The sequence below is a fragment of the Hippopotamus amphibius genome, chromosome 17 (genome assembly GCF_030028045.1).
Source record: "Hippopotamus amphibius kiboko isolate mHipAmp2 chromosome 17, mHipAmp2.hap2, whole genome shotgun sequence".
In the NCBI taxonomy this organism is placed as follows: domain Eukaryota; kingdom Metazoa; phylum Chordata; class Mammalia; order Artiodactyla; family Hippopotamidae; genus Hippopotamus; species Hippopotamus amphibius.
The window spans coordinates 14,258,577-14,274,420 of record NC_080202.1 but is presented as its reverse complement, the minus strand read 5'-3'; the positions used below and the strand labels follow the sequence as shown (position 1 = coordinate 14,274,420).

Sequence of the window (15,844 nt, the reverse complement as noted above, 5' to 3'; positions counted from 1 at the left end):
GCTGAGAGGCGAAGTGGCCTCATCCCAGTGCCTGGTGGGACAGTCTGCAGGAGCCTGCCGTGTGGCTGTCCTGCAGAAGGGGCCTGAGCCTGCACGCTAGGGCTGGAGGGACAGAGCTTGCTTGGCCTTATGGTGGGAGGCCTGGACTCTGGGAAAATGGGGTGAGTTTCCTGAGCCTGACCCAGGTCTCCCCCAAACCAGCTGCTGAGCTAGAAGCCAGGACGCAGGCCCTGGCGCCCCCCTCCCCCTCGCCCTGCCTCTCTTGAGTTTCTCTCCAGCGGCCACGTTGGCGGAACCCTCCATACCCTTCCTGGGGAGGGCGGGGGGGAGGCTCTTGGCAGCGCCCTGTTTATTCCCCCCGTTGCCAGCCCGACCATGCCTCTCACGCCTGTGGTCTGCCCCAATGACAGGCTGGCGTTGGTGTCCCAAGGGGACCAGCCCAGTGCATGTGGATGCCCTTGGGGGAGGGCAGGAGAAGGCCAGCCGGGACCGCCACCGTGGCCACTGACCTGGGAGCCACAGGAAATGTATCCCCATAGGACAAGACACCCGGCTCCGGGCCTGGTCTCCATGGCCCAGCATGCAGCCTCGGGCTGGGTTCCCCAAACATAGCCACACACCTCTGCCTTCTCTTCAGTGTCCTGTTCGCCTTTGAGGGTGACAACTTCAGCTTTGCTGGTTTACTGCACTTAGTTTTTATTGGCCCTTAAAAACAACTGTGGGTTTCAAGCGACGTCCGTGCCATCACCCAGGACAGGCCCAGGATGCCAGGCCCCGGGCTCAGAGGGCAAGGGTAGGGCAATGCTAAATGAAAAAAAGAGTGGAGCCTGGCCGAGAGGGACAGGAGGTCAGGGGTCGGGTGCGGGGAGGGGGGCTCCTCAGGGCCTGTGCTGTGAAGATGATGGGGTGAGGTTTTGAGGGAAGAAGCTCAGCACCAAGGGGCCGTGGGGAGGGAATTGGGGGATTGGGAGCCCAGGTGAAGAGCATCACCTCCCAGAGTAACACTGCCGCTGCTGTGTGCCTCCCCTCCGCTGGGGCCGTCGCTGCCGGTTCTGCCGGTTCTCCCCAGGCCCCCTCCTTGTGGGTTAAAGGAGCCCACGTGAGGGCCCGCAGGAAGGGGCAGCCGCAGAAATCACCAGGAGACTTCTGGGTGAGCTGCCTGGTGGAGGGAGTGTGGGACGGTGGGACGACTGTGCCCGCCGTCAGAAGGACTCTGTTGCCTGCTAGGGGGAGCAGGAAGGGGGCCCCCAAACTCGCCAGTGCCTCCAAAATCTGAAGCACTGGAAGGTGGCCATGAGCAGCCCTCAAGCCAGAGAGAAGGAGAACATTAGGGTCTCCTGCCCCAGGCTGGGGAGAAATGGGTGGGAGGAAGGGCGGGGACCCCTGAGGACATTCCTGAAACGAAGGCCGCACCCACCACCTGGAGGGTGTTTGGGTGCGCACAGAGCATTCTCCGCAGGCGGTCCTCAGATCCTCTCAGCCCCCTGCAAGGCTGGGGAGCCCATTTCCTGTCCTAAATGTGAGGCTGCTGAGGCCCAAAAAGGGGTGAGGCAGCCTCCCCAGCCACCTGCCAGGTTCTCTCTCGAGACTCTGCGGACTCCTTGCCTGGGATGCAGGATTCCCAGCAGGGACCCAGGATGTTGTTGCAGGGGACCTGGGCTGTTCTCTCAGGGACATCCGTCCCAGAGGGCACCAGCTTCTCCTTGGGAGCTGTCCGAATGTGCAGCCGTGACCTGCCCAGGTCTAAATGCAGACGCCAAAAGGAGCTGCTCCCAGAGGCTGTGTTTGGCCACTCGTCTATAACTTTCTCCAGGATGTTTTATGGGCTGCTTCTGTCTCCTGCCTGTGCTCCTTGTGCGGAGCCCCACTGCATTTTTGTTACCTGTGTGGTGAAGGAGGGGCCTCTCTGGGGGGGGTCTTCCCAGCCTGGCCCTTTGCAGCCCCACCTGTCTCACTACCTCAGGTGACCTGGTGTTGTCCCCCGCGTAACTGGTCCCCAGGCGGGGGACGGCACCTATCTGCGGGGACTGGAGGGTGAGCTGTCAGGTGTTCCTGTCCACTGACATCCAGGGGGCTGGCTCCTCCACCCCCAGCACTAATCTAATCAGGAAATAGCAAAGTCCACGTTTCCCAGGGGTTATAAATAACCACAGCAGTTCAGACAGCATCGTTTCTCTGGAAAATGTGCCATGTCCCTCTCTACTCCGCACCCTCCCTTCTCTGTATTTAAATGACATCCTGAAATAGACTTGGTTTCTGGAGGCTGCCGGCCTCCTGGGAGACAGAGCTTCATTGTCGGGGTGCCGAGGGGCTGGGCAGGCCTCTCCACATAGGTACCAGGGCCGCACCTGCAGAGGGGATTTGGAATAGGGCAGTGGTGGGACTCACAGTAAAACACGACAGTGCCACCTTACCCAGACCTGGCCTCGCACAGGCTGGAACAACAGCAGACGGTGCAAGGACAGGGGGCTAGGGCAGGGAAGCAGAGGGGAAGTGAAGGTTCCTGAGGCCTGGAGTTATCTGGGGAGGCTTTCTGGGAGAAGCAGGACTGGGACTGGGCTTTAGCCTCAGAATTTGGTAAGGCCCTGTCTCACATGCTCCCAGGAAAATGTAGGGTTGCTACTTAGCAGCTGGAACAGAAGCAATGGGGAGGGAAAGAATTGTACCGGAGACGGCCTGCCAGCACCCAGGTCGGCCTGTGGTGCCAGACCGTGGAGGCCTGATGTCTCTTTTCTAAATAAATAATGATTACAGCAGCTGCCTTGTTGCCACGAGGTGAGGATGCCAGGCCAGGTGCTGTACACGGGATCTTGGCAGGTTAGCCGAGGTGAGTCAGGGAGGCTTGATTTTGCACGCCAGCCCTCACTTCCCGGATGTGTAGCACTGGGCAAATTCCTCATTCACTTTAAGCCTCGGTGTCCTTATCTGGAGAACGGGAGCAGCTAGCAAGGCTTAAACCTCACTTGTTATGATGATTGATTGAGATGCTGTATATAGGGGCTTGTCACAGAGTCAGACTTACAGGAAGTGCTCACAACACATCTGTCACTGTTGCTGTTTTCCATAGCAACACTGAGGCAGGTATGGACAGGGCTGGGGACAGACGGAGGCCCTGTGTCCAAGACGCAGGATTCGGGAGGGGGTGAAGGAACTGTAAGGCGTAGCCTGTGCCACAGGCCCAGTGAAGGTTGGGACAAAAAGTTCAGGGGAGGGAGGTTTCAGGGGCCCAGAAGGACTTGGCCCTGAGCCTTCTGGAACAGAGAGCCAGGGCAGCGGCCAGGCTGTGAGTCCCACATGCTTCCCTCGCGTGTTTGAGGAGGTGCTCAGTCCTCTCCACACTGCTCTTCCTCTGTCCTGTTCTCTGTTCCATCCCTCCCCTGGTCAGGGAACTGCCTGCAGAAGTCATCTGGGCCTGGGCCCAAATGCAGGCCCCAGACCCCATCAGAGGCTTGGGTGCCCCCTGTCCCCAGCAGGTGTGTAGGTGATAGAAGGTGGGGGAAGGACTTACCTCGAGCTGTAAGGAGCCCCGGGGCCCTGCCCACCCTGGCTGACCCGGATGGAGCTTTCCTCTGTGGCGAGGGGCCTGTTAGAGCAGGACATTCAGATGACGCTGCACGTGCCCTGGGGGTGCAGAGACGGCCCAGGGGTACAAGGGCAGGAGAGTTTTAAAGGAATCAGCCTGCAGATCCTCAGCTCCCATAAGTGCTATTGCCAAAAAGCGACCCGCTAGAGAAGGGCCTTGCACCACTGCCTCTTGCTCTGCAGAGGAGCCCGAGGCTTCCTGGGGGACTCGGCCCAGGGCTCCCAGGCCTCCCGGGTGGCAACAGAGGGGCTGCTTAAAGTGTTGATGTAGGAGTTGAAAAAGCAAAAAGACTTTAAAGGCTGGGTTTCCAATCCTTTCGCCAGTTTCTAGTTCTTTCTTTCCACAAAAGTGATGGAAATTGTCATCAGAGAGATCAGTTAAAATAAATATTGATAATTGGTATATATGCAATTTAAGGCAAATACTGAGGAAAGAGGTTAAAGAATTGCAAACATTGCAATAATAAAACTATTTCAGCCTCATCTGCTTTATGTGAACAAGATGTTTCATCTTTTACATCTTTAAAAGACAAACCAAGGGATTTCCCTGGCGGTCCAGTGGTTAAGACTCCACACTTCCACTGCAGGAGGCATGGGTTTGATCCCTGGTCAGGAACTAAGATCCCTCAAGCCGCACTGTGTGGCCAAAGAAAAAAAAAAAGAACAAGATCTTCAAGCAATGCTAAATGCTAATTAAATTGTGTCACTCCCTGGGTAAAAACTTGGTGGATTCTCATTAGAATAAAACCTTAATTAAAAAAATAAAATAAGGGCTTCCCTGGTGGCACAGTGGTTAAGAATCTGCCTGCCAGTGCAGGAACATGGGTTCGAGCCCTGGTCCAGGAAGATCCCACATATCGCGGAGCAACTAAGGCCGTGCACCACAACTACTGAGCCTGCACTCTAGAGCCTGCAAGCCACAACTTTTGATCCCATATGCCACAACTACTGAAGCCCGTGTGCCTAGAGGCCAGGCTCCGCAACAAGAGAAGCCACCACAGTGAGAAGCCCATGCACTGCAGCAAAGAGTAGCCCCCGCTTGCCACAACAAAGACCCAACACAGCCAAAAAATAAATAAATAAAGTATTTATTTATTTATTTAAATTATTTATTTATTTATTTAAATTATTTATTTATTTATTTTAAAAATAAATAAAAATTAAAAAAATAAAAACCAAACCAAAAAAAAACAGTATCGTTACTAAAAACCCCATTTCACCCAAGCAAAAAATTAATATTATTCATGTACATACATCAACTAAAACAGAAAAAATGCTCTACCCATCCTGCTAACAGATACAATTCCACCAAAATGGTACTTTCTTGCTGAATATTTATTAAAACCGTTAATGTGTTGGTTAAGTTTTTTATTACGCACTGCTAATCACTGTAATAACTAACCCAGAATACGTTTTGGACATTTGGAGCCTTGTGGTCTCAGGAAATCTTTCATTTCCATTTAGACAGACACTTTTGTTGAAGCAGAATTTATTAGGGTGAGGAATAAAAGACTTTAAAAAAAATACAAACTGGGGCATAATTCTTTGGGAGAAATAGACCAGAAATACAACATCAAGGAGAAGAAGGAACATTGCAGGGTTTCTGCAAGGGAAAGAAGAACTTGCTTGTGTGTTTTTTAAGTGGATGGTGGAGGATATCAAATCAGTATGGAATTTGGATTCCACTGAATACATTTAAAAGAATGATGTAACAGTTTTATTTCAAGACGTAAATATTTACATTTTTCTGGAAATCATATTCTTTGCAGCTATTTAAACTTGCACTGGAAATATTCAGATGCTGACTTAAAAATGTGCCAGGGTGTGCATTATTTTCCCAAATTACTCTGTGGATCCATGAGGAAAAGCAGTTGGAAAGCCACTGAGTCAGAGAAACAAGGTCCCGTTTGGTCACCTGTTAGGGATGCTGCTGGGCCTCGTCTCCCGTCTCCATCTCCCTGGGGCTCCTGCCCAGTTTGGGGGCCTCCTCTACAGAGTGTTTGCTTCCTGGGAGACCAACCACTTACCCCGTTATCTTACTGAGTCTTCACAACCACTCAGCAAGGCTGGCTCTTTACTGGCTGCAGTGGACAGATGAAACAAATGAGGTTTAGCGAAGTAAAAACTTCCCAAGGTCACATACTCAGAGGTGGCAGAGTTAGGATTCAGACCCAGGGCTCTTCACCTCCCCATTGCACCGCCTCCCATTCAGCGCTTCCAGGTACAGGGGCTACATCGCCCCCGTTGACTCCAATTTAGGAAGTTGAGCAAGTTGCTGATGGTTTTGTGAGCCTCAGTTTCTGCATCCGTGAAGTGGGGTGATAATACCCATCTCACAGGGTGGGGTCAGGGGTGAATGAGAGGTGGTGGGTTGAACATGCCTAAGAACGCACCCCACCTCCTTCCCCAAGTGAGGGGAGTCCTGCACTAACCAGGGCAGGCGGGGCCTGGGGGATGGAGCCCCTCCGAAGGACTGAGAAACATCAGCCCCAGTTCCATCTTCCTGACCTTTTAGCCAACTTCTGAGCCATGGCTGAGCAGCAGGGAGAGCTCTGGCTTGGTCTCAGTTTTCATCTCTCTCTCACATTTTCTTTCTCTCTTTCTCTGCAGCTGGATCCACAAACTGTAGAAACCAAGAACTGGCACACGGATGTGATTGAGATGAATGGGGTGAGCCCCGAGACATAGGAAGTGTCTGCACAGTGGGTGGGCAGCCTGGCCCCTGGCCAGTGCCCTTGGGGTGCTGTCTCCCACCCCCACGCCCGCCTCCTAAGCCCGGCCCCTCCCTCCTCTCCTCTGCCTGCACCCTTCCTGCTCCCACCCTGTGGGTGTTTCAGGGAGCCCCGAGTGGGAGAGGCAGCCCTTGTTTGCCGTCCTGGGGGGGCCCCTGTGTTTTGGGGGGTCCTCATGCCCTGGGTGATTTTGCCTGCCTTGCCCGCAACCAGATCAAAGTGGAATTCTCCATGAAATTCACCAGCCGAGACATGAGCCTGAAGAGGACCCCGTCCAAAAAGCAGACCGGCGTCTTCGGTGTGAAGATCAGTGTGGTGACCAAGTAGGTGCTGGGCCCGGGGTCCCTGCCAGCCCCGCCCTCCAGACCCCCGCCTGAGTCTGACCTCTCAGCAGTCACCCTCCAGTTCAGTAGTCATGCAGTGGCCCGTTTGGAGGGCAAAAGTGGCCCACAGAGGTGTGTTCTCTGCCTCACGTGATGCTTTAGAAATAAATGAGCCAGCACTTCAGCACTGGGCGACGGCATGTGAAAATCCCAGATCATCAGCTTCTTGTAATAAATGGGAAGATGTGACAACTGCAGACCCACATCTTGGCATGGCGGCAGCAGGCTGGAATCCAGCAGTGGATGCCCCTTAGGGCATCCTTCATCCCCGCTCCCCTGGTCTCCAGGGCCTGGCCCACCCCCCTCTGTAGGTGACGTGCTGGGGCCCCCGCAGCATTTGAGCCTGAGCCCTCTGTTCTGAGGGACGCTCTTTCTTCAGTCTTTGGGTTGCTCTTCTAAGACGTCCTCCCACGTTTGTCCCCTGCTGTCCCTCAGCACGCAGGCCTTGGGCAGGCTACGGTGGGATGGGGTGGGGTGGCCTCTTTCTCAGCCCTTTCCTTGCCGCCCCCACCTCCTGGTCCCAGAGGCCAGAGCTCTCCAAGGCCAAGGTTTGCAGAGAAGGGCTACATACAGCTGTCACTGGGGACTGCCCTCCACCCTCCCTCCCCTCACATCCCCTGCCCCCCAGGCGGGAGCGCTCCAAGGTGCCCTACATCGTCCGGCAGTGTGTGGAGGAGGTGGAGAAGAGGGGCATCGAGGAGGTTGGCATCTACCGGATATCGGGGGTGGCCACAGACATCCAGGCGCTGAAGGCCGTCTTTGATGCCAGTGAGTTGGGGAAGCCCAGCGGGGGGGCGGCGGCGGGGAGGGGGTGCTCCGGCAGCTCACAGGGCTGGGAGGAGAGCACGGTGGAAGCAGGAGATTTCTCCGTGGAGAGGCCCCAGCCAACTAGAGGCCAGCGTGGCATGAGGTAATCCCCTGCCCTCCAGTCCCTTCTCCATTGCTAGGTTAGGAAGCTGAGCCTCAGAGAGGCCAGGTCACTTGCTCAGGATTACTCAGCGTATAGGGTTTGAGCCTGATTTAAACTCGGAGCTTTCTGACTCCAGAGTCTGTGTTCCAGGCTTTCTTGCCCGCTCCCTGGTGCCCGGTGGGCTGCAGGGAAACTAAAGGGCTTTGAGCCTGGGCTGTCTGGCTCAGGCTCCCCTGCCTTCTCCCAGTGCCCTTTGGGAGGGGCATCGCTGCCTCTCGCTTTGACTGTAGACTCCTTGGTGGTGGGACCGACCTTTCTGGCTCTTTCCCCCATCTCACTGTTCAGGCTGCAACAGCAGTATACCCAGTAGTCAGGACACCTGAACTGGCCAGGCAGTGCTGATTCCATGGCAGCTGAGAGGGGGCCCGGTGGGTGTCCCTGGGCGGCTGCCAGGCAGATGTACTCGGGGAGCCTGGGGTGGGGAGCTGGAGACGTGCTGGCACACGGCTCCTCTGTGCCACCTGGAAGCTGAGGCTCTGTCGGAACATGATTTTAGGTATAAAAAACGTGCAGTGCCTTCCAGAGAGGGGCTTAGCGGTGGGGAGACTCCAGTTGGAAGGAAGGCGTGTGACGCGTGGTGCGAACGTGGCTCCAGGGCCCTGGATGAGGACCTCTGCTCCCTTCCCCTCCCCCCATGGAGCCGAGCCACAGGCCACTTGTAGGCACTACCTACACCCTGCCTTTCCTGGGGAGACTAGATCGGACACGGGGCGGGGGGTGCCCCGGGCGGGCGGTCTCAGGACGGATGGGGACGGGACAGCTGAGGGCTGCGTGGGGAAGGGAGGTGGCTCAGCTGGCACAGCCCCTGCCCTCCCGCCTTCCCTGCAGATAACAAGGACATCCTGCTGATGCTGAGTGACATGGACATCAACGCCATCGCAGGCACCCTCAAGCTCTACTTCCGGGAGCTGCCCGAGCCCCTCCTCACAGACCGACTTTACCCAGCCTTCATGGAGGGCATCGGTGAGCCTCTGGGGGGCCTGAGGGCTGGGCCGGGCCGGGCCTCTCTGACCCGTGAAGAGCGAGAGAGGAGATCTGTGCTTGCCTTGCTTGTCGGTCCACCGGGTGCACTGTGGTGGCTGAGTGGCCCAGAGGACAAGGTGTGGCCTGCTGGGGCCCGATCCGGAGGCTGGACCCTCCCTCCCCTGCCCCTTTCCTCTCGTCCCTCTGGGCTTCCTCCTTGGACACTGACCTCCGTGCTCAGAAACCCAGGCATCCAGGGAAATTTGCCCTGAGGTGGGTGGTCAGGGGCTGCTGCCCTGGGGCCAAGGGGAAGTGAGCTGGAGTGCGCTCGACACAGCTGGTACCGAGCCTTCCAGAAGGAGTGCTCTGTCATCTCTGACCCATGGGGAGGGGAAGCTGAGGGCTCCGGCAGGCAGGGCTCCGGCCTCCACCCACCTGGGCCAGATCCTGGCCGGGGCGCGTCCCCCCTGCCTCGTCTTTTCCTGGAGCGGATCACAGGAATGAGGAGCCCACGGGAGGTGGCTCACTGCCACGCTCCGGCACTGCAGGTGCTTGACAGAGAGAACCTTCAGGGACTTCCCTGGCGGTCCAGTGGTGCAGGCTCTACGCTTCCACGGCAGGGGGCTGGGTTTCGATCCCGGGCCGGGGAACTGAACGATCCTGCATGCCGCTTGGCACGGCCAGAAACAAAAAAGGAGAGAGAGAACGTTCACGCCATGGCATTATTGTCTTAAATGTAGCCTTACAGACCAGGGATGGGGAATGGCCCCAGCCCCAAAGGCTCCTGCAGGGGAGGGGCGGAAGGGTGTCTGCTCCCCACCAGCCTGCCTCCCGGCGGAGTGGTGGGTTGTGGGTGGGGCCTCCTGTAGGAACCTGTTAATCGCCCACTGTTGGGAAAAGGCCAGGCCTTTCCCTGCAGCCTGGGCTTTCCCCCAGGGCCCCGCAGCCTCCTCCCGACCGCAGGGCGCTGGCTGAGGCCTCCCGGCCAGAGCCGAGCCGCGCCCCAGCCCCTCTCTCCCCGCAGCCCTGTCCGACCCTGCTGCCAAGGAAAACTGTATGATGCACCTGCTCCGCTCCCTGCCCGACCCCAACCTCATCACCTTCCTCTTCCTGCTGGAACACTTGAAAAGGTAACGGGGAGGGCCCGTCCAGGGGAGGGCGCGGGGAGCCGGGCGGGCCCTCGCTGGGGAGGTCACACCCGCCGGGGAGCCCACCTCCTTGTCGCCGCCACGTGGGTGCTGGTCTCCGCTGGGCCACCATGGCAGGGTGGGAGTTTGCGCTTCAGATTCTTGTGCTCAAATGCTTCTGTTTTGAGAAATATTTGGGTCCTCACGGCAGCCTCACACATTGGCCATAGGATGCTTAGAAAGGCAGGGCTCGAGACAAGGACTGTAGGTGGATTTTACAGTCAGTAAGTCATTCAGTCCACTTAGCATTTTTTAAACAGAGTGGGAGAGACAGCCTCGGGGTCTCTCTCCTACCCGCAAGCAGCACGCGTGCGTATTGTCCTGTTTCGTCCCGCTCGGTGCGTGTGCTGGACGATCGCGTAGAATGGGTGTGTTATTGTGGGTCACAGTCAAAAAAATCTGAAGCCCGCTGGGCTTGACCCACACCTCATCGAACGGATAGGGAATCCGAGTCCCCAGCCAGGCGGGGACTTGCTTGAGGTTAGCAGCAGCTCTGCCCTTAGAATCCACATCTCCCAGACCCTAAACCACAGCCCTTCCCGCCTTCTCCTCTGCCCTTTCTGAAGTCAGGTCAAACCAACAGCTGTTAAAGTGACGCCTGCAGCAAAGTTCAGAAGGGAAGCTAGCCCTGACAGTGACCTTGTCACTCGCTTTTGAGCCCAGGACTGGTCCCAGGTGTGAGTGGGGAGGCAAAGCCCCCAGGCGTCCCTGAAGTCCACTTTGTCACCTAGGATCAGGGAGCCCCTGGTGAGGGGCCATGAGCCCTCAGGCCCAGGCTCCAGGGCGGCTGGGCCACTAGGCCAGGCCAGGCTCCGGAGGGCCAGCGGAGACCTGGGAACGCCTGGACTGCCGTCTTGTTTTTCCCATTATGAGACATTTTCCCTCTGGTTTGGCCAGGACCGAAGTCCCAACCAATTCCCAACTAGTTTGGCGCGTATTGTGGGGAGGACACACAGAGGAGGAGTGGGAAGGAAAGTTCATTAGGTTTTCCACGCTGGGAACTGGGCACAGCCTGTTCCCACATCTGGGCCCTGGCCGGGTGTGTGTGTGTGGGGGGGGGGGGTGAGTGTGTGTGTGTGTGTGTGTGTGGTGAGGGGCTGGGCCAGTTGCACAGCTGCCTCCTGGCATGGCAGTGTTTTTCTGCCCGTTTCCAAAGCAGTCAGTGGGTGCATCCATGGCTCCTGCCTGGAGGGTGGAGTCACGATGCCGTGGGAGTGGGGGGAGAGGCGCTGCTCGGGGCGGCTGGGTCTCGGCCCCAGAAACACTGCTTGGGACTGAGGGAGGCGCAGGGCCTCTCGGATGAGCTGGGGTGGTCCTGAGCCTGCCGGACACCAGCCACAGATGGCAGCCCCTGCTGTCACTCAGGGGAAATATCTACAGAGCATCTGGCTTATTGTGCAAGAGAAGCAGAGGAGGATCCAAAGGGAGGCAGCTCTGGGGTCCCGTGAGGTGGACCCTTCTGGAAGAGCTTGGGAGAACAGCCCCTGGGCTCCATCTGGGATGAGGGTCGTTCCTGCCGCAGCACAGCAGGCAGAGCCTCGGGCCTTTGGCCCCTGCCCCGCCCACTCTGACTCTTCCTGGGGGTGAGGACGGGGACGTCTCCACAGCTGGGCGGACTGTGGGGAGCACGCAGGGTGGGGAAGAGCATGGGCTCTGGAGGCAAACTGCCTGGGTTCAGATCTGTCCCTCGCTAGCTGTGTAACCTTGGGCAAGTCACTTAACCTCTCTGAACTCTGGTTTCTTCATCTGTACCGTGGAGACGATAATATTACCTACCCAAAGGCTTGTGATGGGAAAGTTCTTGGACCCGTAATAGTATCTCCAAGGCAAGGGAGTTGGCGTGGGTCCTTCTGGCTCTGACAGTTCACCATCAGTGCAGGGGGTGGCCAGGAGCTGGGAATCGGTTATTGGAATGTCCTGGAACACAGCTCGGAACTTGGTCCCTTGGCTCCCTACCAAGCGGTCTCTACCCTTGGGAGAGGGAGGCAAGTGACCACCTTCGAAATCCTCCCAGGAGTGGTAACAGCCAAGGGTCTGGAGCCCCACGTGGCTGCCAGAAACGACTTCTTTTTCTCCCCTCCCCTCCCCTCCCTTTCAAGGGTTGCTGAGAAGGAGCCCATCAACAAAATGTCCCTTCACAACCTGGCTACCGTGTTTGGCCCCACGTTACTGAGACCCTCAGAAGTGGAGAGCAAAGCACACCTCACATCGGCTGCCGACATCTGGTCCCATGATGTCATGGCACAGGTACCCACGAACTGCCTGGGCCTGCAGCTGCTAGAGGGGAGAGACGAGACCCCCGAGGGGTGGAGAGAGACCAGCTTGGACTCCTGCCCGCCTCCCCTCCTGACAGCTGGGTGGGTGTCTGTAGGATGTCACCAGAGAGGCAGGGCTCTGGACAGTCCTGCTGAAAAGTAGGAACCTAGACCAGGGGCCCAGAGGATGTCTGTCCCAGGTGCTGGCTGCCATCCCAGGAGTGCCTGGGCCTCTGAAAGCAAGCCTAGGGGTATCAGAAAAATCTGGGGGCTTGTCCCGACTCATGGAAGCTCTAGCATCACTTCCGGGGTCAGGAAGCTTCCCTGGGAGCCCTACAAAACCCAGGGCAGGGTCTGGTCTGAAGCAGGGCTGCCAAACCAAAGCCAACTTCTGGAGCAGGTTGGAAGCTGATGACTGAGGTGGGGGGAAGAGGCCCCAGACTCCCCACCCTCTGCCCTGCAGTGCCCTCTACTGCTGCAAGTGGGCAGCCACACCTGGGCTTCCAAGGAAGGGGAAGGGGCCAGAGCCAGCCTGAGGGGAAGCCAGGAGGCACAGGAGCCCAGCCCAGAGACCATGTCTTCTCAGTGGGTCGGAGCGGGGCCTCCAGGGCGAGGACCCCAGCCTCAGTCTCCCGTCTCCCCACAGGTCCAGGTCCTCCTCTACTACCTGCAGCACCCCCCCATTTCCTTCGCAGAACTGAAGCGGAACACACTGTACTTCTCCACCGACGTGTAGCCCAAGGTGGGAGCGGCTGTGGGGGATGGCCCGAGCCAGACTCTCCAGCCGGGGACCCAACCCAGACTTGAAGGACTACAATAGAGAACTCCCAAACCCAGTGCTTCAGACTCCAAGGGACACAGATGTCCAAGAACTGGAAGATGTGCATCTTTTTGTGCCACCTTGTACAAAGCCAGCTGACCCGGCCCCAGCCTGGGCTCTGCCCTCTGTTCCTCTAGTTGTGTCTAATGCTCTGTGCTGTCCTGGAATTGTTTTACGTCTATTTGTCATGCAGAAAAGGTAGTGACCGAGCCGGTGTGGGCACACAGACAGCCTGCCTTGTTCTTTCATTTCCTCCAACACTTTCTTTCCTCCTGAGTCCAGTCCAAGGGCTTTTATTTTGCGCTCTGTAATTGCTGCCAGCTTCTCCTCTCTTGGCCCTGCTCCCAGATTGCAGCCTCCTGGCAGCCTCGCCTCGGTCTTCCTCCGCCCTCTCCTCCCTCCCAGCCTGCCTGCATGCATGGGCAGCCTTGGTTTTTGATCCACTGCCTCGAAAGTTCTGAGGAGGCCCTGGGTGGCGGTGGCAGTGGCAGCCTGCGCGATGCTGCGGCTTGCCACACCCTCTGGCCTCTCTTTGCCCTCCGCCCGTGGAAGCGCACCTGCTTGCCTTGCCGCCTGTGCAAATGTTGGACAAGGGGACAGACTCACACTAATCCTCAGCTTAGCACAGGCTGGAGAGCGGATTTCTGGGATTTTTCCACCCGAGAATCTCCATTTCTGGGGTTTATCTGTTCTGTCTCCAGTACCAGTGAGGCATCTTTGACTGTTTCTTCTACTGCTTTTCAGTTCCTTTTCCCTGGTGTTCTATTTCCTTTGAGTGTAAAGACTCACAAGTGACCTGCTGTCAAGGTAGCCAGAGGGTCAGGTGGGAGGGTCGGGCCGCCGAGGAAACAGGCCAGGTGGGACATGGAGAGGAGCGCCAGGTGTCCTGGGTTGGGGGGAAAGAGGCTCTTGGCAGCACGGAGTTGTGGTGGCTTTTCTCGTGGAGCCAGGCTTCTGGGAGGGCGGCTACTGTGGCTGAAGCAGGTGTCCCGAAACAGGGCAGGCTCCGTCCAGGAGGGCTAGTCCTTCCTGGTGCCTCCCGTACCTCGTGGTACCTTTGCCTTAGATTTTACACACTTTCTCCACAGCCAAGCACTGCCATGGGGCATCCCCCACGGCCACATGTACTCCAGGGCCTGGGACAGACAGGCGCGGTCCAGCAGTAGCCAGTCGTCATGGTGCTGCCTCCCACCCCCCGCTTCTAGGTGCAGCCTTGCAGGTCAACTCGGGGAAACTCCAGGAGTTGGGGAAGAGTGAGGAGTCGTAGGTACCTGCCTCTCTCGGGACTGGGTTTTTCAGGGGACCCTCGTGGTTGACACTGCTTCGGAGTAGGGGATCAGCAGGTTCCGATCCCAATGTCGAGGCCCGCTGCTCAGCACTGGAGTGAGACATACCCCCAACGTGCAATTTCTTCCCACCTGAGCAGCGGCTGCCCGCCTCTGGCAGTTAGCCTGGAAGGGCAGATGCTCCCAGGCTGCAGGGGCTTGCGCTGCAGTACCCAGCTCCCTGGCTCTCCTATATGGCAGAAACCAGATTCTAGACCCTCAGGACTGGAGAGAAGAGCTCCCCTAGCTTGAGCCTCCGGGCTGTCTTAAAGAAGGGTTTGGGGCCCTAAAGCCGTAGCACTTGCTCAGCGAGGGGAAGGGCCCTTTCTCATCTTGTTTACACCTGTTGCCCAATGGTGGGCAGAACGGTACACATTCTGTGCACATCGGGGGAACGAGGTGCCTAAGAGGAGGGAAATACTGACCCCCTGGCTGCCTGCTAGCAGCTTAGCAAGGAGCCCCGCTCCCTGAGACAGGGGTAGGGTGGGGGTGGTTCGGAGAAGGAAGGCCGCTCCAGTCTAAAGATCCACACTGTCTGATCATCCCTGGAGTCTGCTCGGCACTCAGGAGCTGGTGTGTGGCATGGAAGGTTCTTGCTTCCACGGTCACTGACGGGAATGAGCTGGAGACCCAGCTAGAGCTATTTTCAGCCCCAGGTGGGTGCCTCCCACCTCCCCACAAGGGGCCCTTGCTTCTCAGCATCAGGTAGCTACTGCAGCTCCCTAACCTTGCTGATTAGGCACGGAGGACGGGAGGAAGGCTGGAAGGGCTGAGAAATGCAAAAGGCTCGGAATAGTTATCAGTTCCCCCCCCACAGTGGGGAGGGGCGGGTACCAGACCTGGACTGAGCTGCGCCAAGGATAGAGCCTGCGGGTTCTCCTGAGAGACGGGGACCGTGCGGCCCAGAACGCCCAGCCACTGTGCCCAGCAGGGCAGGCTGTGCCAGCAGGAGCCCAGCAGACAGGCAACAGGAATCCCGCACGCCTGTCCTTGCTGGCAACAGCTGTGGGCTGCTAGTGTTTGCTGATACAGGTAGGATGGGACCCTTCATTAATATTTGACTTTGATAAGTTGTTAAGGATATATTTTTCTTTGGTCTATGTTCTGTTTCAACTTATGTAGATTATTATAAATTGATGTAAACCACGTGAGAGGAAAATGTTAATAAAAAAAAAAGCAAAGCCCCAACATTTGCACACAACTCAGCCCTGTGGTGTGGACATTTGTGTTCTCAGGAGTCCAGGGAAGACCACCAATCTAAATATTTAACTCTTCCAGCTGCATCCAGATGTGAGCATCCAAGAATCTGTTTACCTAGCGAACTCCCCCTTGCGCTTCCCTTCGGCCTGTGGGGACTGTGGGCGTTTGAGGGGAGGGGACCCACGCGCTCTCTTTGCTTTTTCACAAAAGCCTCCAGCTCAGTCACCAGCCAGTGCCTTTCATGAAATACAAGTGCCCCACCAGGGACCCGGCCATCAATATGCCTTACAGAGATGGCAGGAAGTTACCCATTCAAGTGGAGGCTTATTTTATGTAAACTTTTCTCTACAGTGTCCTTGGAAGTAACAGGTCTTGGGGGCAGCCTTTTGTCCTAATCTGCTTGTTGGAGAGGCTGGATCCCCTAGAG

The 15,844-nt window shown here is 57.2% G+C and overlaps 1 protein-coding gene across 3 annotated transcripts in view; it reads left to right on the top strand.

Annotated features, from left to right (window-relative positions):
* Positions 1–15,413, top strand: part of ABR (ABR activator of RhoGEF and GTPase) — a 176,676-nt gene extending 161,263 nt beyond the window's left edge. For all 3 annotated transcript variants that reach the window (XM_057714642.1, XM_057714643.1, XM_057714644.1), the window contains 7 exons: positions 6,193–6,252; positions 6,528–6,637; positions 7,326–7,465; positions 8,496–8,630; positions 9,655–9,760; positions 11,917–12,064; positions 12,719–15,413. In XM_057714642.1, coding sequence (XP_057570625.1) covers positions 6,193–6,252; positions 6,528–6,637; positions 7,326–7,465; positions 8,496–8,630; positions 9,655–9,760; positions 11,917–12,064; positions 12,719–12,808 — 789 coding nt within the window. In that variant the 3' untranslated portion in view covers positions 12,809–15,413. The remainder of the gene's footprint in view (positions 1–6,192; positions 6,253–6,527; positions 6,638–7,325; positions 7,466–8,495; positions 8,631–9,654; positions 9,761–11,916; positions 12,065–12,718) is intronic.
* The last annotated feature ends 431 nt before the right edge of the window (positions 15,414–15,844 follow it).